The 21,880-nt window shown below is 44.8% G+C and overlaps 1 protein-coding gene across 5 annotated transcripts in view; it reads right to left on the bottom strand.

The window, feature by feature from the left end:
- Trappc9 (trafficking protein particle complex 9) overlaps positions 1 to 21,880 on the bottom strand; it is a 632,072-nt gene that overhangs the window by 126,649 nt on the left and 483,543 nt on the right. For all 5 annotated transcript variants that reach the window (XM_013521334.1, XM_013521333.1, XM_013521332.1 and 2 more), the window contains 2 exons: positions 15,655 to 15,808; positions 1,140 to 1,230 (listed from right to left, as the gene is read on the bottom strand). In XM_013521334.1, coding sequence (XP_013376788.1) covers positions 1,140 to 1,230; positions 15,655 to 15,808 — 245 coding nt within the window. The remainder of the gene's footprint in view (positions 1 to 1,139; positions 1,231 to 15,654; positions 15,809 to 21,880) is intronic.

The following is a 21,880-nucleotide window of genomic DNA, read 5'->3' on the forward strand; positions in this document are numbered from 1 at the left end:
ACTGTGTGCAGATAGTCAGGGAGAGAACATGTTAATCTAGTCTCTGGAGAAGAGGAGCCTACAGAGGGCCACATGGTGAGGCCCCCTGCAGAAAGGCCAAGCCCTTCCTTCACTTGGTGGGTCATCAGTGAGGAAGACAACCACAGGGAAGGAACTCCTCAGGGTGAAATGCACACCCACTCTTACTATATGACAACTCCATCCACTGCTGAAAATCTCTTTCTGTGCAGGACTGGAAGCCAGCAGAGAGGAGGCAGCCCTGCAGGCCCTCTCCTAGGCTGAAGGTGGTGGGCGTGCAAGGAGAAGGTTGTGTTCTTCTCTCTAAGGCTCCAGCCAATGTCTATGTGTCCGTAGTGGTAGAGGGGCAGTTTCAGGTTATTAATTAGCTGACTTTGGGCCAAAGTGTAAATACAGTGATTTCAGGGATAAAAAGACACATATGTACCAACTGATTGTCAGCAGTAGATCCAAAACAGATAATCTGATGAAATAACTTCCAGAGAATAGGAGTGGCTCTCACCTTGGCAGAAATACTAAGTTCATTCTGAGCAAGATACCTCTGAGTACTAATTAAAAAGGCACAGGCCAAGGTAAAAACTCCTGGGGACAACAAAGCCAACATGTCCACATAACCACACGGGGTGTTAGGTGGTAGTGACCACACATGGGCTGAACACCAGACCCAGTGAAGGTGTTTATGAAACACACTTTTCCACACGCCAGTGTGGAAAGCTATCAAAGCCTAGTCCAGGTGAATGGCATCAAAGCAAAGTGGAAATCACATACCTGCTTTCCTCCACCATGCTGTCACTCTGAGTTTGAAAAATATTTGCCCAACATACCTACCCTGCATGACAGCCACTTAGGAAGATGCCATGTCTCTTGTGGTGGAAAGTGAAGGTGAGTTTGAGGCCCACTGCATGTTTGTCTGGAAGGCACCAAGCCCCTTCAAGTATGGGGCTGGCAGGACTCACCCGGATGCTGAGCTGCCTGTGTCCAGGGGCACTGGTGTAGCAGAGTGAGTGCCTTTGTCTCTCATACCTCTCTAAGATGATCTTTAGCATGTTTCCACCTCTCAATCACCCCCACACTCCCACGCGCTTGCACACCTGAGAGAAGGTGCCCGGTACACTACTCACCCCACTGCAGAGGCGCCAGCTGCAGGTGCTCCAGGACGAGCTGGTTCAGGAGCCCCTCCACACTCGCCTCACCACTGCGCTTCAGAGAGGGGTGAGCCTCAGTCAAGGAAAATTTGGGCCTGCTGAGCCCCCAGGATGGGAGGAGAAGTTCTAGAAGATTCTGGACAGAGACTCCCCCACATGAGAACCTCTTACAGTAGGTATGCCTCCCCTCTGCTCAAGTAGTCTAGCCAACCACGGAGCCATCTCCACAAAGTTGCAGAAATCAAGGCACAGATGCCCATCAGGCCCCCACTTCCCTCACGTCTAGTTAAAGGAAGTAATTGTTATGTGAGAAAGGGAAATCCACTGGGATAATTGTAATCCAACAACTATTATTGCTGGGGGAAATAAAGAAAATGGGAGGTTATTATTCCTGAGTAAAACACGCCAACTGTGGCTGACTATTCAGTACGACCCGAGTGATTCTTAATGTGTGCTGCTGGCCTCACGCTGGCTCCATGTTTGCTGCGCTATCCATCTCAACGTAATTACATCTATTATTACGAATGGGCTTGCTTGAGCAAGTTCAAGTCTTGCAGTAGGTGGCAGTGGATGGAGAAGCTGGGTATCCAAGTACAGACAGCAAAAGGTTCTAATCTCCCAGGTTCTAATCTTATACAGCTACTGGTTCTCAGGCTATAAACCTTTTCCTCTTCTCATGTAAACTAAAGCCACTGAACAGAAATTGCAACCAAACAGAAAAAAATTCAGTCTGACATCACCTAGCGATTGGAAAGTGGAGGAAAAATCCACTTCCTTCTTCGTCTGGCAAGATTTCATCCAACAAACATATTCAGTGCACCCAAGGCAAGACAGGCAGGGCACTGGGGCCCTTGAGGGCAGGATGTGTGAACCTTGAATCCAGAGGCCTGTGTTCTGAGGAAGACAGCAACTAGGGGATGGAGTGGGGGCAGTAAGGAAGAGTTAAAAGTGAGGACAGATACAATGCAAGTATGTTACATGTATGTACGAAGATGCCACAATGAAATCCATTCCTCTAATAATCCATATGCACTAAGAAGCCCCCAACAGCCCTGAAAGTCGCATTTGCCAAGCCTGGGTACAGAGATATGGAAGGAAGCACTTGTAGGCAGAGGCACAAATGAATGGAGCAGAGGTCAGGAGCCAGAGCACGAGGGGGCAGGACCCGAAGGGAATGGAGCGCACGCTCCTGGGTCTCAGGCCAGTGGTTGGGGGTGTCGCTCTGGGGGCATAAAGGACACAGCAATCATGTCTCTCCCAGCAATGTCCAACTTGGCTTCTCCAGAAAGGTACACAGATAAGAGGGCTGCCTCAGAGAGCTCAGCTGACCCCATAATGGCCTCCCCCATGAGTGAGTTAAGATAGTGACATGCTGGCACCTGGAGTGCTCAGGGACCCCTTTCCTACCCCCGAGCTTGACTTTGGTTATTCTAGTTCTCTTTCCCTTCTTCTAAATTATCCTATGTTTTTCTCTGGATTTTCTGCATGCTGTGCTTTTTGCCTGGAAACACTTTTCTCTGTTTTCTGCTTCCAAACTTCCCTGCCACCAGGAAGCATTCCCTGGGCCATCTCCATTCCCTGGCAACCTGTGTCAGATGTACTGTCTCACCGTGGTCTGTGAGCTGACGTGGGCAGAGGCCTTGTGCTGAGGCTCAGGAGAAGGCCTGGCTCCAGCAGTAGCTCAAGCAATACTGTTCGATGGAAAATGAATGGCAGTGAGCAAATATCCTGAGTAAGCAGTGCCAGGGCCACACCCCACTCAGCACCGGATCTCAGGACCCTGGGTCTCGGCATCATTACCCATTGCATGGACGTCAGAGCAGTTCCAACCTCACAGGGGCATCATGAGGAGCATGCAGGCACATCAGGGGGCGCCCCTCCAACTAGTGCTGCCCCTTTCTCCTGCTCTCTTGGGTAGAACTTGCTCTTCTTGTTTAGTGGCTCAGCCATGGTCCTGTTACATCCTCAAATCCCGGAGAGACCTCAGTCCTTCACTCGCAATTTATCAAAGGGTTTTCTCCACCCAAGTAATTTTCTCCTAAGATGAAAGGAACCCTCCAATTTACCCATGCAACAGCATGCCCACAGTGGCCAGAGGAGCACTGCTGTAGTTCTACAGCCATCTATGACAAAGCCACTTCCTCATTCATAAAAAAAGAAAAGAAAACACATCCAAATCCCTCTTCCTCAACTTAGGACCCAGCTCTTGGCAGGCTGGCACTGAGACAGGCATGCCATGACTCACACTAATCAGTGGCACAGTGTGCCCATGTATGTGGTGCAAGCAGAATGAGCCCAGCTGCACTGGTCCGGTTTGGATGGGAAGCTATGGTCTCACGGTCTCCAGGACTCTCAGGAAAGGAATTCAAGGTAGTTACTAACTCCCAGGGAAAGAAATGCTCCAGGGGGTTCTTCTATCTCAAACTGAGAGTCATTCAGCTGGAGCCCAAAGAGCAAGGGCACTTACAATGGATGTTTCTCAAAGGTGGTGGACATTATGACAATAGCTGTAGCTGTTCCCTTCCCTTAGGTAGGTAGTGGTGGTGATGTGCTCGCGCACGAAGAACCAGAAGCCTGAAGGGTCAGCAATTTGGTTTGTCCACCACACATAATGGAGCAGCATCCACTCTAAGTTCCCTTTAGCTCCAGTGTCCAAGCTGCTCCCACATCACAGCACCTCCAGAAAGAAAACAACTCCCTCCAGAATGCAGGTCTGCAAACTGGCAGAAACCCAGGCTGAAAAGCATCCCTGTAGGCAAAGCTGTGGAAACACAGGCATGTTCCCATGTTGCTGTCCTATTTCACAGCTAGAAGCGAGAGAGAGAAAGATCTCTAGGAAGTGAAGTTTTCTAAGACACATAGTGAAAAAGCAAGATACAAACCAGCACATGCCTTTGCTGTAAAAAACACTAGGGTAAAACATGAAGACTGCACTGACGTAATTTCAGAAAGCAATTCTGAAAGATTATACAAGAAATTAATAAAAGTGGGCACTTTGGGAGGTGGAGCAGAGGCAGGGAAGATGGGCATATCTATTTCTTTAAAAATCTGAATTTTGTGCACTTATTTAAAACAACAGCAAAGTTATTTTAGGAAAAGTGAGCACCAAAGGACCTCTGACAACATTCAGAACAAACACTGTATGGCTGCAGCTGAGCTGAAGGGAGGTGGGGCTCATGCCAGGCAAAGGGAGAGGACCCGAGGGTGCAAATCATCCTTATATTTGGGTTTAAAATGCACATTTAAATGTGTCTATTCTTCTGTGTTCTTTTTTCCAGTCTGCAGGGTATATTTTTGCTTGTATGAAATTAAGAAGTGAGCATGTGGCACGGGACTCTTTTGTTAAAACTCGCGCCAGGCTCTCAAGGCAGATGGCGGTAGCGCTGGGACGCAAAGCAGAACTCACTGGCCAGCTGGGATAAAGAGCTCAGAGATGATAAGCTGAGGATCAAGGTGCGGTATGGGTAATTACAAAGTTGCCAAATGATGCAGGGCTTTGAAAAATATTCCAAAAAACTATTTCCATATTAATTTGCTTTCAGAGGTGAGCGATAAAATGATACCACTGAGCTAATAAAGCTCATTACCTGATGCATGGCCTCCTCCTTTGCAGTCCTATAAGCCATGAAAAGAGTCTCACATCTGGCTGACCAGTCAGGTGCCATCACAGCCCTCGAAAATGCTGTAGCAACAATGGTGCATTTCCTACTTAAGTACAGAGACCCTGACATTTGGAACAAGGGATGAATAAATAATGATGATGACCACAGTAACTCCTAGCACTGTTGCTACTCTAGAGACTATTTTCTGTGGTGAATACCCAACGTGTTTCTTCTCCACTAGATACTATTGTCAAATTTAGACTTCAAAACATGCTCAGTATTTAATAGGTACTGTTATTTCCTTTTTAAAAATGCTACTAAGATGTTTACTTGTTAACCCAAGGCAGAGAAGGCATGGTTCCTAGTATCTTCCTTTTTGCTGACACAAACATTGTTAGTTCAATAGTCACCTGGTCCTTAATAGTTGTTTATATAACTATTGGAATCCAGAAGTCACATGAGTGTGTTCAGTCACACATTCTATTAATCTTTACATCGATTTTCTTAAAAACAACCTCAGGAGGGAATAGGAAAGCTGTCAGTGCTAGAAAGGGAAAGATCCAGGCTTGATCCCACATAGGGTCACCATGGCCATTGCTTTGGACACCACTCAGATCCTACCTGATTTATCCCATCAATTCCTCACCATAAACTTGGAACCCTGGAGTTATGGCCCCCACTTGATAATAAGGACCCTCTGCCCACAGGGCTGGGTGATGCCAAGGCCATAGGGCTGCCAGCAGCCTGAGTAACATCCCGCCCTGCCTTCTTCCACACAGAGGAAAGCCCAGCTAAAAACTCTCTGTGGTGCTGAATGGCTGCCTCCCTGCAAGGTTCTTTCTAGTCAGCAGGAGTGCAGTGATTACATTTCCACATACCCACAGGTTCTTGTCTCTGAGGCTCTGCTCATGCAAGTTCAATGACATAAGCAACAGAAGGACTGTGAAATCTTTGCTAGTTCTGGCCCAGTGGCTTTGAAAAAGCCTCCTAATCACATCTACTGTTTAAAGACTGATAGTCCCTTGTGCTTGACTGAAGAAATCTCAAGTCCCAGCTCACTTTAGCTCAGTTCATTTCCTTGGCTATGGAGGCAGTTTCCAGCACCCTATCATGGAAGCACAAATTCCACTCATGGCAGTAACTGCAAAAATCAACTCAGTGAATGATTTTTTCCAAGAATGATGCAGAAAAAATTGTACAGGTAGCCTTTAGTTGCCAACTACATAGGGCCACCATTTATCAGCATATCACTATCCATGTAAGTCTGAGCACGTGAATATTTACTGGGTGCTTACTCCACCTGGCACTGAGGGCAGTGACACTTCCTTAGAGCAGTGAGCTATGTGCATATTCTGTCCTTAATGGTCCTAAACATGCTTCATGCTCCCCACACAAGAAGCTGAGGACATAGCTCTTCAATAACAAAGAGAGAAATGAAGGCTTACAGAAGTTGCATTTGTCCCAATAAATAGGTAATTGATGTGACATGCATCCTGCTCTTTCTGTTGGTGCATCATATGTCAGTCCCTTCCTTAACCTTAACATCTGGATAGAAGAGATAAGTACACACATTTAAGACAAGAAAAAAAGTGCATATACACTGAAGTAGCTTAGATAATTTCCATGTTTGGAGAGGCTCTGTTCTTATACTCCTTTTCCATACACTATGTGGCCTGGAGGGGTGCTGCTGACCTGACTCCCCCTGCAACCTTTTTTTTTTTTTTTTTTTTTTTTTTTTGGTTTTTCTCCGGTACCGGGAACCGAACTCACGACCTTGCGCTTGCCAGGCAGGCGCTTTTGCCACTGAGCTAAATCCCCAGCCCCTAATGTAATTTATCTCCTGTTTTCTTTTTGTTTTGTTTTGGTTTTTTTGGTTTTTCTCCGGTACCGGGAACCGAACTCACGACCTTGCGCTTGCCAAGCAGGCGCTTTTGCCGCTGAGCTAAATCCCCAGCCCCCCCTGCAACCTTTTAAAGCAAGAGTGAATTTCATGAGTCAGATAACCTAAAACCCAATGGGAATCCTGTTCCCAGAAGCACACCTCTAATACACCCCCATACATTTCAATGGCGACCCTAAGATTTGAGGTTCAGGAGGCTGGGAAAGAAAGCAGTGACAGGCCATGCTGCCCTGCACATTTTGAGACTCTGTGCCCGGTGTGCAAAGGCAGGCAGCACAATCCCACAATCAGAAGCACATATGGCCTACGAATACCATGCCAAAGTAGAAGCAGAAGAGATGACAGCTATATTTCCTCACAGACCAGAGCTGCCTCCTTCAACATGGCTTATCACATTGCTCTACTGCTCAAAATCCTTCAGTGCCTACCCATTACTCTCAAGACAAAAACCTGAACTCCATAGCATCTAGCTCAGTATGTAAGGTTCCTCATGATTTATTTTTTCCAGTTCACCTCTCCTTGCACAGTCAACACACCTTCCTGTGTATGACTGCTTGTGTGTACCAGCCATGCTGAACTCCTGGTCTCACACCAGAGACCATGCCGAGATTGCGGCCTCTGTAATCTTGCTCCTTCTTTCCCTCTATCTGCAGCACTCCTGCTTCACCTTTCTGGTGAATATCCCTCCATTTTCTAGACCCCCAAACCTACCTTCTCTGAGGCGTCCTCTTGGATCAGCCCCTACCCCAGAAGCCAGCTTTTCCTTTCTCACAGGCTGCTACCACCATGCTCTGTATAGCACCCATCTTGCACTTGCTGCACAGCACTGAATTTGCATGTGCACCCAACTCTGTATGCCTGATTCACACCAAATCATTGATGAACATCTGCCACAAACTAGGGCTCAAAAGGCCAAGTGAGATGGTCCTACCTTTAAGAAGCCCAGTTTACTCATTATGATTCATTATTTATTATATTTAATTAATTGATCAATATTTGTGCAGAGACTTTACACAGATATTTTCGTGTATGCCACCTCAGTTAATCTGGGGAACCATGACTTTTGCTCCCAAATCTGAAAAACACAGCCAGATGCAAAGAAAATGCTGAAGGTGAATAAAATATCTTCCCTCTCTTGTCTGCTAGGCTATTAGCAGTGAAATATTTGATGATGCACCACAAGTAAATAACCATTTGAAACCACTGAGCAGCTTTTCAGATCTTGTCTATATTTATGTGGCTGAAGTTTACCATGACCTAGTTTGATATTCTAGAAAACAGTTGCACAACCAACTCTGCCAATGGAGCATATGAACACCAGTGTGAATTTGAGAGATTCTCTTCTGCAAGAAGGTTTCATACCTGTGGAGCCCAAGTGTGGTAGTTTCCCCTATCCAAGAAGAAAGAGGCACCATGCTCAGAACGTCTGGGTGTCCTCCAGGGTCTTCAGAGCAAAACTCAGAAACCCATCATGAGAGAAGTGCAGAGGTTTTGCAGCTGGTTCAAGGTAAAGTGTTGCAGAGTGGGTGCTCCCTGACAGGGCATCTTCAAGCAGGGCACCTCCCTGCTGAAGATGGATTGTGCCTCACATGCCAGTTCTGTAGTGAAGAACTACAGGTGCAGGGACTTAGCCAAGCCCTACTTGAGTTCAAATAAATTAGCAAATTGTCATAAATAAAAATTACACTAATAAAAAGACTGCTTCAGATAATTAATGGGCCTCTTTCCCATGACTTTGTTCTCTAACCCACCCCATGAACTTTCAGAATGCTGATGGCGTTGCTGTTCTCTGCTCAAGAAGTGCACTGGCATCTCAGCCAAGAACCCGGTATCTGAGGCCAAACTGTACACAAATCTCATGCACAGCCCACAGGAGAGGCTGCAGTTGGCTCACCGCTGCAAGCCTTGCTCATCTGAGAACATTCTAGAGTCCATGATGGCAAGTAGGAGAAATGCACAGAGCTCTGTGTGGGGAAGCAAGTGTCAGTCAGCACTATGTCCAAGGAGTGCAGCTATCTCCACAGGCTTCCTCTAAAAGGTAGAAATGAAGGGAGGCACTGCAGAAGGAAAGGCCTAGACACTACTCAGTGGAGCTAAGGGCACAGCTGTGAGTGCAAAGAACTGTATCAGTCCCAGCTCTGCCACTTACTAGCTGGGTGACCTGGAACAATATCCTTGTAACTCAGTTTTCTTGTTCATGAAACATGGATTAAAAAATACTCCTGAAAGTCATTGTGAAAATTAAGTGAAGAAATCTACATGAATTGCTCAAATTGTTACCTGGTATCTAGTGTCATATGGGTGGTAGCCACTATTTACACTCTATAATTTTATGATTGTATTATATGAAATACACATGCTTACAATAATAGCGACAACAAAAATACAGAGTGTGGATATGCCTAGCGTACACAAACACAACTCACATCAATTCATACACACACTAATCTGAACAAATGCTATGCACAAAATACCTTTCCCTATCCTCCTGAGCCAGTGAAACCTAAAAACTCCTCTTGTTTCAACCTTGATTCCTTTCACAATGATCCTAAGGTACACAGAGCTACCACATTTGGATCTTCAGAGAGACAGCAATCAGATCTGTGTCTGTCCTGCCTTACTCCCTGCCTACTGAAGCCCAAGCAACCTGGGAGATTTGACAGTGTTGCCAGCAAGGCACAACTTTTCTCTCTGGCTGCAAAGTTTCCTGCCATGAGAGATTAAAGGCCTTTGAACCAACTTATTACGAATAGCTCTTAAAACCAGATTCCCTGAAGGCAAATATGAAATGTAGCCCTGCATTTTACTTAAGATGATCAAAAAATCAGCTGTACTGATGACAGGTGCTATTTGTATTAAAATTTATTTAGATAAAAATGTTTCTCTAAGCATAACTATTAGAAAAGCATAGCACACTGTGTTTGAAAAGTCTTATTTAAATGATTTAATTTTTTTCAAAAGATGAGAAGAAAGAAGTCCACTAAGGAGTGTCTTGAAGAAGATTTGAGAAGCCAATTAGGGAGGCTGAAGGAGGAAGTGCTAAACTATCAGCCTGGGCAATTTCATCCCCACCTCAGTCTTAGAAGGAGGAGTGGGGAGGGGAAGGCAACTTTTTATTGGAAGAAAATTGAGAACAAAGTCTAGTTGTGGCGGTATCCACAGGGGCTGTCCTGGCCATGATCAACTAAGCCAGGGTATCATGCCTAAAATTTTGGAGGGCTATGAAACCCAACACAAAACCACTGGCAAGTGCCTCAGACACTGGCGAACCTTTTGGGTTTGTACAGAGTGGCCGGTTTTTGGGAGACCAAGCACAGACCCCTCCACACTGTCCAGCATATGACATGAGCTGTCCTGGAAAGAAGCTTCTCTAGAAGGCAAGACCTGTTACCCAAGACATTGTAATGTACATCTTTCCACTTTTCACATCCTGTGTATTTACTTGGCCTCTGTACCCTTCACAGACAATCTATCCCTAGGCTGGGTAGTGGATTCCTGAGCATCAGAGAGCCCTGTACACCAACGGATGCTCAAGGGTCTGCTTCACTCATAAAGTGGCCAAACTAGTTAAATATCCTTCACCAGACTGATTAGGGGAGATCAATACTTATCAGAGTGCCTGGCAGAGACCGCCTGGGTAGTCCAGGCCATCGGCCTTTGCAGAGATCAGCCAAACCGTGCCTCCAGCTCTTCTCGTTAAACCTACACAGATTGGATTCGGATGGCTCAGCAAGTCTCTCACTGATCTCTGAAAGGCTGTTTGAAGGGAGATTTGGAACATAAACAGGGAAAAAGAGGAGAAGGCAGCAAGCCTGTTCAGTGCTTATCCCTCACCTGGTTCAACCACAGATGGTCTGTGCGGGCTAGCTCTGGAAAAGGGGCCAGGTCTCAATCCCAACTACAAACTCCTTTCATGTATCCATCACAGCACTCAGCATAGGGCAGCTAAGCTGTTCATTTTTCTGTTGGCCATACTGTGGAAATGAAAGCTTCACATTCAACAAATGGTTCTAATTTCTATGTGTCAGGGGTCATAGTCAGCATTGGACATGCTCTAGTGGAGCAGGGCTCAGTACAATCTCTGGCATAGAGATCCTCGAGAAATAGATTTTGAGTAAGAAGGGTTCCACCTGACCATAAGATAACACCATCTGCTGAGGGGAGACTATTTAGGAAAGAAAATAATCTCTGTACTTCTTAAAGACCATACTGAATGAGAAGGAAGGGGTGGGAACTACTGGAGGAGCCAGGGCAAGACAGGAGCGCAGCAAGGTACTGGATGGTTACTGAGAAAAAGATAAGCAAGGCCCACTGTGGAGGAGCCCTCCAGAGACCAGGTCACAGAGTAGCACGGCATGAGCTCTTCAACAGGAAAGAGGATAGCACTCATGCCTGCTGATCCCCTCCAAGGTCAAGAGCTATGTCTGCCCCTTGTGGATCTGACTTCAGTGAGGTCATCAGCAGGATGATAACACAAGTTTGGTTCCAAGTTTGCTAGATATACAGGCTCTAGAGTTACTGAATTTCCAAATGTTCCTTATTCTTTCAAAATGGCAGAAACTACCCATTTGGTAGGTAGGGGATAAATAAGATGCTAGTACAGTATACTGCTTGGCACTTGACAGGTGATCAAAAGGGAAGGTGGAACTTAGAACTGATTCTAACAATAATGTGCCACAGCAACCAGCCAACGACCTTGGCTGAACAGTCCTGAATTCTGGCTCTTCAGGTCACACAGCCTCCATATCTGCTGAAGTGGCAGGGCCAGCCTTCCCATCCTGTGGGTCCTAACAGTGTGGCAAAGTCAAATGCAGAGGAGTTTTTGATCATGCACTGAAGGGTATTATCTGCTATTCAGAGTTCACAGAGTTGGTTACATTAGGGTTTTCCAAGTTCAGTAAAAATTGTGCAATGCTGGTAGCTACAGGATAACATGAAGGTTAAAGGATATAATACTAAGAAGCTGAAAGTAAAAGTATGCCTTATTCAAAAGACACTGATAGGTATCAATTAAGCTAGGCTCCCTGAGACCAAATGCTGCCCATGACAGGCAGAGACCATGTAGTCCCCTAAAGGAACCGTATAGATATTACAGACAGGCCAGTTCTTATGAAAAAAGACAGTGTCAGGTAAAAATACCCTTTCAGAAATGAACAGGCTAATAGCTGGAGAATATAGGACAATAAGTAATAAAGTAGGATGCACTCTACAGCATAGGGGCCATCACTGCCCCACTTTAGGATGAGAACAGAGCAGCAAAGAGAAGAAACCTGTGGCTGAGGCGGCACGGCTTGGGGACCAAGCAATGGATAGGCATGTCTGAACACCTATTTGGCCTCCAACCATTTGGGCTCCAGCCCCTCAAAGGACACCAGACCACAGGTTTTTGGTGATGCAGTGAGGACAATACATGAAGTAGCTAAACACAGGAGGCACATAAGAAGAAATTCTTCCAAGTGGTCATGCTATTAAAAATTTATCAACAGGGTTGATGAAGAGAAAGAAGTTTCCTAAAGAAAGAAACACTGACATATCAGCTCATTGAATCAGGCCCAAGTCCACATGGTGTAGCTCTACCCTAGATCATTGAATTCCAGCTGTAAACACCACCCAAGTCCCTATTGCCAACCACCCCTAAGGTGGATAGATGCCCTAGGTCACCCTCTTGATGTAAAACCTGTCCCTGGAGTGGTGAGGACCTCATGACCTGTAATGGTTGATACACAGTGCCAATTTGAGAAGTTTAGAAGTTTAAGCAACTCAGCAGGGGGCCAGGGTGCTCACTTTGTAAACATCCCCATCCTGTGCAAGAGGAGGGCAGGGAGATGGTGTAAGTGCTACACCTACCCTACGGGGTGGTAGCCTGCTTACAATGTAAAGGAAGAAAAGAGGCTTGTTCTCCCCTACTTTTGCTCTTGCTGATTTTGCTGTCTTCTGCCACCTTGAACTATTGCCCCTCACCAAGCCACCCTGCCTTAGAGTGAGCTGATTACAGACTGACAAACTGAGCTAAATAAACCTTTCCTTCCTTAATTCTGAGTGTCAGGATTTGTCTCAGCAACCAGAGTAAAGTAACTAACACATGGCCTCTCTAGGCAGCGTGAAAAATGCAACTGTACAGACCACCAAGCATAGCAAGGAGGCTGAGGAGCACCTGGCCAGCTCCTAGGGCTGCCATCCCCAGGGTTTCCATCCCAGTACCCTATGACAAATCCCACCTACCCCTTCCCCAGAGTAGCTGGGAGGCTGGAGGAGAGTGGAAGATGGACAGCACCAGCTAGGCTATGCTTAGGGACACAGCAGATCTAAGAAGAAAGACCTTCTCAGACAAGTGTACATGCAGCTAATGTGAAATTGCCAACCTCCTTTGAAAAATGTCTACCCGGCCTTATGTGCTACATATGGGCAACTTCTGGAACTATGGATGGGTGTCAAATTAGACTCAAATTTTTTTATAGAGTCTAAATATTTAGAAAATATTAAAATGCATAATGAAATTATTAGCAAATTCAGTCTTTGGTCTTTCCATCTGCTTAAATTCAGGTTTACAATAGCAAAAGTCTGCTATTCATACCATGCCAGATGTCATTACCAGATGAGAGAGAGACAGAGACAGAGACAGAGACAGAGACATGGACAAAGAGAGGAGCCCTTAATATTATTTCTCTTTAAATATATTTGCCTACAAGGACAATCTCTCATGAACTTCCAATCAGTATATTTATGAGACAGATGTGTACAGCACATGGTAGGCACTGAATAAATATTTGTTGGGCAAATTATTAAGCAAATACAGACAAAAGGGCAACAGTCTCTTAAAGGAGTGAAAGGTTAAGGAAGAAAAATATGAAGACGTTTCTTTTACTTTTTTGATACTAGTGTTCAAAGACCCTGAGAGTTCTAGTGGCCGATATCCCCAGGGTGGCAGTGCACATTCGGCAATAGCCACAGACCCAAGGAAGGCTACTCTTCTGCTGTGAACTGGAGTCAGGTCTTGTCATCTTCAAGACAGGATGATGAATCTGCCAGAGAGCTGACTGGAAGAGAAATGGCAACACAGATAGCACCCAGGAAGTGACACTACCTGGGTACTACCCTGTGCCCAGCACAGGAGGCTGAGGGGGCAGTTGATATCTAAGGAACATGGGCACACAGGGGTGTGGTTCCAGCCATTCCTGGGCTTCCAGCTTCTATGAGCCCTGATTGAAAACATGTGAGAACATCCCTCCCTACAGTGCCCCTTCTCCATCAGGAGATAGTGCATTGATCTCAGACTGAGTCAAACTACCCTGGTCTGCTCTGACCTGCATAGAGCTGCCACATTAAGCTGAAGCTCCTGGGTCAGCAGCTTTCATAGCAGGTTGTTACAGGCTCTCTGAAAGACCAGGTCACTCCAGGTTCCAGCAGCACAGTGAGACAGCAGGAGGACAGAGTCAGCCTTAGTTGCACAGCTGACAGTGTGACTTGTGTGCCTAGCCCTCATTCTGGACAGTTGGGACCTGGTCTGAGTACTGTGCCAGCGAACTCACCCGGATGGGTCCCCGTATCTGTCTCTGAAAGGTGCCTAGAGGTGAGAGGGTTCCCCTCCATAAAATGTGTTATTCCCGTGGGAGTACAGTGACAGTCCGAGAGACAGGGAAGAAATGAGGCAGATGAATTGATCCCCGGCACATGGTCAAGAATGGACACCTGCCTTGCTGCCTCGCTAGCCATTCTGTTCTGCACCCCTCAAGAATGGAGCCAACACTGGCTCTGTGTCAAGCCAGCAGGAACACAAGAGAAGGATGAGTTTAACCCGCACCCTTTCAAAGACAAACTCCAATTGGTGCTCTGCTCATTCTGTGAGTCCCCATGCTCTCTTCCTTTAGTACCCAGTTCACAGGACCTTCTATCTCCATATAAAGTGTCCATTTTGTCATAAACTCCTTGTAGACCATCTACCAGACCCAGATTCACTTTAGCTTGAATGAAAGAACTCACCTCAGGTCCCAGAACCTGTCATGGATATTTCTAGATTGTTCTGAGTCTATAACCTCAATTTGACCATTCCCCAAGCCAGAGTCTGTGCTTGACAAGGATAACTGACAGACACATCAGAGCTATCTCTTCCTGGTGACATTCTCTGATCAAGCCATATTCACATGCCTCTTACCTTGGAGGCATTTCCCACCATGTCTCTTTGATACACTTCTGTACATCAGTAAGCATCTACTCAAATGTCATCTCTTCTCAATGCCTTCCTCAATTGCTTCCACCCAGCTGTTGCTTCCTCTGAACTTCCAGCACTGGGCTCAATGTTGTTCTTGCTCCCCTTATACTTCCTGACTGACTAGACAGTGCACAGACACCTTGTCTTGCCCATCAGTCTGTTCAGTGGTTCCCAAATGATGGACTACTTCTGTGGGTGCTCTGTCAATATCAACAAGTGAAATGGGGCCTGGCTCTCCAGAGCATCACTCACTCAGCTGAGCACCTTCTCTGTGCCAGATATGGGTCAGGTTCAGAGCAGGGTCAGTGATGTTATAAAACACTCTTTCCTGGCCTGGTCTTTATGCAAACCCCTTGGTCTTTCAAGATGGCACCTTCATGCTTGGCTACGCTGTGCAACCAGATTTCAGTCTCCCCAACTATTCCATCTCTGTTTTAGCTGTCAGTCTGTGAACCTACTCATCCCTAGCACTGATAGGTACCTCTTAGGACCTGTCACTAACATAAGTATCAGCACTGGCAAGAAATATGTGATCCAAAGTCATGAACACTACTGGCCCAAGAAGACCTTTCCCTACACAGAATTAATACTTCAGTAAGTAGTTCCTCTAAAGTATAACGTGGTTAGGAAAATACCAACCCTTGCCACATGTCTCTTTACTATGGCATTTCACAGCTACCTGTGGTTAAAATTCAGTAGCCAAACCCCTCTAGGCTGCTTCCCAGTGGTCAGAAGCCCTGGCAAAGATGGTGTTCAATGTGAGCACCATGAAAAGGATATGATTCTCCAGTGGATGTCCAGTTTGCTATTGATCTCCAATCCTCGAGCTTCCAGCCTCTCCTCTTCCAGCTGCTTTGGACTTGCAAATTGTCCCTTCTCTCCAGGGGATTCTGGAACACTCTCAAAGTTGAACTTGTCCACTTGGATAGCCATTCTAAAAGAAAGAAAACAGCAGAGAATTCATCACTGGGGCCATTATCTGCGGCTGGCTCTTGGAGAAGCAGCACATGCCAGCATAAGATGGTATAATGAATCATTATTGTTAGTAATTCATCACAGATTCAGTCCAAGAAAATGGAACAAGAGGCTCCCATGGTGGTCAGGCCTGCAAAGCTAGCTCAGTACATGGTTTGTAACTGGAGACATAGTCACAATTTGGACCTCTAAGAAGATCCATGTCACCCTACAGCAGAATTTCAATTCTCTACCAGGGTAAGGCAGACAGGACCCAGCATGCTGTGTACATAGAGGGCAGAGTCACGATTTATATTCTTTCCTGGACAATCACAGAGAACATTGATAATTACCCAAATCCCCCAAGTTTCAAAAGCCTATTGGAAAAACTCCCTCCATGCTTGAGCTCTGCCTGACCCCTCTGCACACCTCCTAATCCAACCAGATGAACTTGCCAGCCACCACATGTCCACAGATGCCACAGCACCCCCTTCCCACTGCAGCTTCTTGGCCCTCGGATCCCACAGGTTCTCCCTTCAGGTCTCTGCTCAAATCCACATCCCATCCAGCCCCCTCACTGCTTGTCTGACCCACTGGCCATCCGGAAGATTTCTAGAACACATCAGGGTCTCTCTGCCTCAGTTCTTAAACTCATGGCTGGACCCTGAAATGTTCCTCTCCCAAGTTTTGGCCCAGTTGGATCCTCCTCACCCTGCAGGTTGGAGCTTGAGAGCCCTCCCTAGACTATCCCAGCTATAGCAGCATCCTCACTCATCCTCTCACCTCATTCCCTACTGGAGCATTCCATTATTTCTGGCAGAACATTGATTATGGACTTAGATTTATCTCTGGATTTGTTAACTATTTGTTCTACAGGAATTTAGCTCCCCAAGGGCAGAGATCCTCTTGCTGTTGTTTACCAGTTCCCAAGGCCTAGAATAAGGCCTGGCACACTCCGTGATTCAGTATATAATTAGCTGAATAAACGAAGGACTGAATTAAAAGTCTTCCTTACACCAAGCCAATGTTTCTTTCTTCCTGCTTGCTGTTCACAGGGCCTTAAACCCAATACCTATGTCTGGGTCCAGCCTCACGTCCCAACCTAAGACCTTTCCTGGGAGAGGAGGCAGCTGCATTTATTTTGGATGCTCTAGTGACCTGTGGCCTATCCTCACCTGAGACCATCATAATTATGAAGGCAGGGGCTAGCTTACTGATGTCTGAACCCCCCCACCTCTTAGCACACAGCAGGCACTCAAGAAAAGTGCAATACATGGATGGAGATGGGGGTGCAGGAGGAAAAGGGTATTTTTCCTATGAAGCCCCTAAACTCTGGCTCCAACTGAGAAATGACTGAGAATCATAGTGTATTCATAGTGAACATAGTATATTCCTGCTACACTGTACTACAGTCAAAATCTTTAACAAGACTGTGCTTTGATTACCTTTGTGGCTGTTCAGAGAAGAACTGCTGCCTAGAGCGAATGGGTATGAGATCACACCCAAAGATGTGGTTTAGGGAGCCATGCCGGAGGGGCAAGAGTCACCGCAGCATCAATAAATCAATAGGGCTTGGCCCAGAATACAGCATGGAGGCCTGGCTGTCCCAAGGCAGAGGCCCTGCTCTGAGTATGTGGGCAGCACTTTTGTAGCAAGAAAAGTTCTTAAAATTACATTTACTGTTTTTTTCTGATTAAGTAAAAAGCTTATCATAAAAAATTGGAAAATACAGGAAAGCATAAAAAGAAGAAAATAAAGACTCAATCTAATACTCTTCTGCTAATATATTAATTTCACAGTATGTGAAATACTTGTGTTTTAAGATGGTTGAAAGCATAATATCCATGTGTAGAAGTCACTGTGTAGGTACTGTTATACACATACATGTACATACAGGCACAATTTAAAGTCTTGTTTTATCTTCTCAATATATACAGTACTATGAAGTTTCTCATGTCATTAAAAATCAGTCTACCAAAAACTTGATACCATAACTTTATTTAACAATTTCCCTAGTTTTTTGAGCTCTCAGATCATTTTCACTTTCAAAAGGTATTATTGTAAGAAGGCTTTGACGAACATTTCTTGCTCAGGGTTTCTGTCTGCCCCACTGAGTGGCTCACAGGATCTCTTCTTGCAAGTAAGACTGGGGTCTGCAAGTATAGAAGGTTTCCAGTACCAGGTCCCTGCTCAGAGCTTCAGAGCGATCCCTTCCAGGAACAGTGCAGACGGGCACCCAGACCTCTCCCTCCATCCCTGCCAATCAAGGAAGGTCATTTTTTAAGCTTTGCTAGTAACAGGCAAAACGCTAACTCACTGAGGTTTTAAGGTGCAGGTCTAAATCATCCTTGAGATTGAACACTTTTTTCAGAAGCCTACTAACCATGTATGTGTCATTCTACCCCCATAAGTCACCTACATGTATATCAAGACAACTTCTATGTTTTGACCCAGCAAATAGCTACCCTTGTTTCCCTACCTCAAAATTAGACTGAAGCAAACTAGTACTATTTTCAACAAAAGATCAGAATATTTCCTAAGTTTTGCTAAAGACTAATTTAAATTCACTGCCTGAAAACCCAGAGAAATTCATAACATTCACCTTTCAATGTTATTATTATTTTTTTTTTTTTGGTACCAGGAATCAAACTCATGACCTCATGTTTTCCAGGCAGGCTCTGTGCTGCTGAGCTAAATCCCCAGCCCCAAAGCAAAATATCTTTGATAGAAGCAAAATGTCTTTTTTTGGGTTTTTTTTTTCTGGTACTGGGAATCGAACTCATGACCTCATGTTTTCCAGGCAGGCACTATGCCGCTGAGCTATATCCCCAGCCCCATTCACCTTTCAATGAATTCGCAAACATCTCCATGTTTAACCCTCTTCTAGTAACAGGATAGACTCCAAGCATAATTTCCTAGTAGGGAGTATCCAAAAAGTAATTCCAGAACAGGGCTAATGCTTCTTAAAAGTCACAGTAAAGTCTTTGGATATCATTAGCTTCTGAATTCATATAAAAAGGCATGGATAGCAATTCACCTGCTTCCTTGAGTGAAGGTATAGAAGGCATGGTCTTTCAAGTGGCTCCTCAGAGGTGGCAGGGACAACTTTTGCCTTGGAAGCCACTTATCATAATAGTTCTTTGGTTTTCATTGTTACTATGGTTTGTTACTGTTCTTAATAGAGCAGAGACATCCTACCCGGGGTTAGGGAGGACCACTTGCTGTTTATGCTGGCCTGGGACAATAATCCTTTTCTGGCTCCCTATTCAATACTTCCTCAGGGATGGGAGGACTTCTACAAGGACATCAGAATGCAAGCATCTTCCCTGTGGCCAAAAAGAGGGGACAGGAGGTCATCGCTGGTGCAGCCATTTGCCAAATCAGGGAGCAATACCCAGGGGCACGCTGGGAGCCTGGGGAAGCAGGGGCACTCTGTCACTTGGAGCCCTTCCATATGCTCCTTGAATTCCCTGAGTACCACTTCTAGTGTAAATCCAGAAGACTGCTCACTGGCAAAAAGTCACACTAAGTAGGGGGGTTTACGTATGCAGACACACTCGGCAACTTCAGGGTGGTGCCTTCAGATTAGTTAAAGGGACTAGACTTAAATTGAAGACAGAGGGAAAAAGCAGGCCCTGCACATATCTTTGGTAGATCTTATCACACACAAGATCAAATTTCAGCTCTTTCACAGCCTACAGAATGGGAAAAAAATTTACCAGCTCTTTCTTGGACAGAGGATTATATCTAGAATATATAAAGAACTCAAAAAATTAGATCCCCAAAACAAAAGATCTAACCAAAAGAACAATAGGCCATGGAAATGAATAGACACTTCTCAGAAGAAGCATAAATACATGGAAAAATACATGGAATACATGGAAAAATGTTCACCATTTCTGGCATTTAGAGAAATGCAAATCAAAACAGCACTAAGATTCTACTTTCCACCAGAAAGAATGGCTCCCACCAAAAAATCAAATAATAACAAATGGTGGTGAGGTTGCAGGGAAAAAGGAACCCTTCTACACTGTTGGTGAAAATGTTAACTAGTACAACAATTATGGATATCAGTATGTATATTCCTGAGAAAACATAAAAAAATAGAAATTCCATTAACCAAGCTACTTACCTTCTAAGTATCTTCTCCAAAGAGTTAAAGACATCGTATTACAGTAATGCATGCACACCCATGTGTAAAACTGCTTAAATCATAATATCTAAATCTTGGAAGTGACCTATATGTCCATTAACATGGACAAGGAAATGGACAAGGAATGGACAAGGAAAATATGATATTTCTACACAATGGGGTACTGCTCTGTCATAAAGTTTGACAAACTTGAGTCAGTTGTACAAAAATACATGGACCTTAAAACCACAATGGTAAGTGAAATCACACACATAAGCTTACAGGTCCACATATATCTCATAGTTCCTCTCATATGAGAAACACAAAGTATAAATAAAGAGCAAAATAAAAGATAGGTAATAGGATGAGGAGAAAGATTTTTTTGTTAATGGAAGGGAACCAAGAGATAGAGGGACGAAAGAAGGGAGGGGAAGAGGATAAAAAAGAATTGAGATGCGTTATGTGCATATACCAACTCCCCACAAGGCATATAACCATTATGTATTACAAACATATACTAATAAAAAATAAAACTGAAAAACAAATTTTAGCTCTTCCATGGGGCTTACCCAACCACATAACCCTCCTAATATCCTCCTGGGACAGTCACTTCCCCTCACAACATTAATGTTCCTCACAGTCTGCAAACATGTTATAGCTTGTGTCTAGATGTCCCCCCTAAAGGCTTGTAGAGCCTTAGGCTTTTTCAGAGGTGGCCAAATCTAGAGTTTGTGATGATTCAAGGTCCATTGTGGGGATTAAAGGTGTGAGTGGTACATCAGCCCTAGCGCAGGTGACCTATATACAATATAAGGGGCAGACAGAGGCTTGCCTCTCACCTCTGGTTGTCCCTTTTTGCTATCTTCCATTGCCATGGACTGTCGCCCTTCTGCCATGCCACCCTGCCTTGGAGCCAGCTGACTATGGACTGAAACCTCTAGAGTGAGCTAAATAACCTTTCCTCTCTTCAACTTTGGGGATCAGGTATTTTGTCTCAAGAACAAAATAAATAACTAAGACATGTATTAGCACTGAATTCTTTTAGCTTTTTAATTGTTTTGTTTTGCTTTTTCATGTGTTTGGGACTAACAACCCGACACTCTTAGATTCTTTGCTTCTGAAATAAGATGGTAGATACAAGTGGTCAGCACAAGACCTGGAACACAGAAAGTACTCTGGAAATAGCAGCTGCCACCACAACCATGATCCAGGGTCATGAGGAAAGAAACTAAGGAGCTGAGAATTTAAGGAAATAACTTAAGGTTGGAAAAAATGAAAAAGCAAGGCTATAGAAGAGCTTAATTTCAAATGTCAAATTCAGTTCTGACCCCAAATTTCTACCATGATTTGATTCTGTTCACCTTTGATGAGTTGGAGTTAAATAAAATTAATACCATTAATGAATGCCAATTTTCAGGTGTAATTTTATAGGCAAATGTGACAGTGATAGTCAAAAGAGTTTGCACTAAAAAGATTGTTGTGATTTTTAAATTTGCTATTGAAAAAGAGGTGGCTTCTAAAACGCCACATCACATGTTTCAGTCTTTGAGCAGCTGATGACCGCACCAGGGAAGTCATAATGATGGTATTCAAACACAAACCAGAGAGTCAAGTTTAAAATGACTATGTAGACATAATTATGCTGAACTTCCATTAGGAGATAACTGACAATTGTAAAATACGATCTCAGTCTGCATGGTGCATCACATGGGCATCTCTGTAACCATGCAGATTACAGCCCCCGCTCTGCTCTGAGACGCAGCATAGCACAGGTGGGAGGGAAGCGGCTACCTTCCTCAGTGGCCTGCCCCATGTCAGTGGGGCTCCTAGCAGACAAGGAAACTATGGACGCTAATATCTGGGTGGCGCTCAAGGAGAATATCTCTTTAAATCTCACACATCAGTTACAGTAAACAAAAA

Source organism: Chinchilla lanigera, unplaced genomic scaffold (genome assembly GCF_000276665.1).
Source record: "Chinchilla lanigera isolate Chin_1 unplaced genomic scaffold, ChiLan1.0 scaffold00060, whole genome shotgun sequence".
In the NCBI taxonomy this organism is placed as follows: domain Eukaryota; kingdom Metazoa; phylum Chordata; class Mammalia; order Rodentia; family Chinchillidae; genus Chinchilla; species Chinchilla lanigera.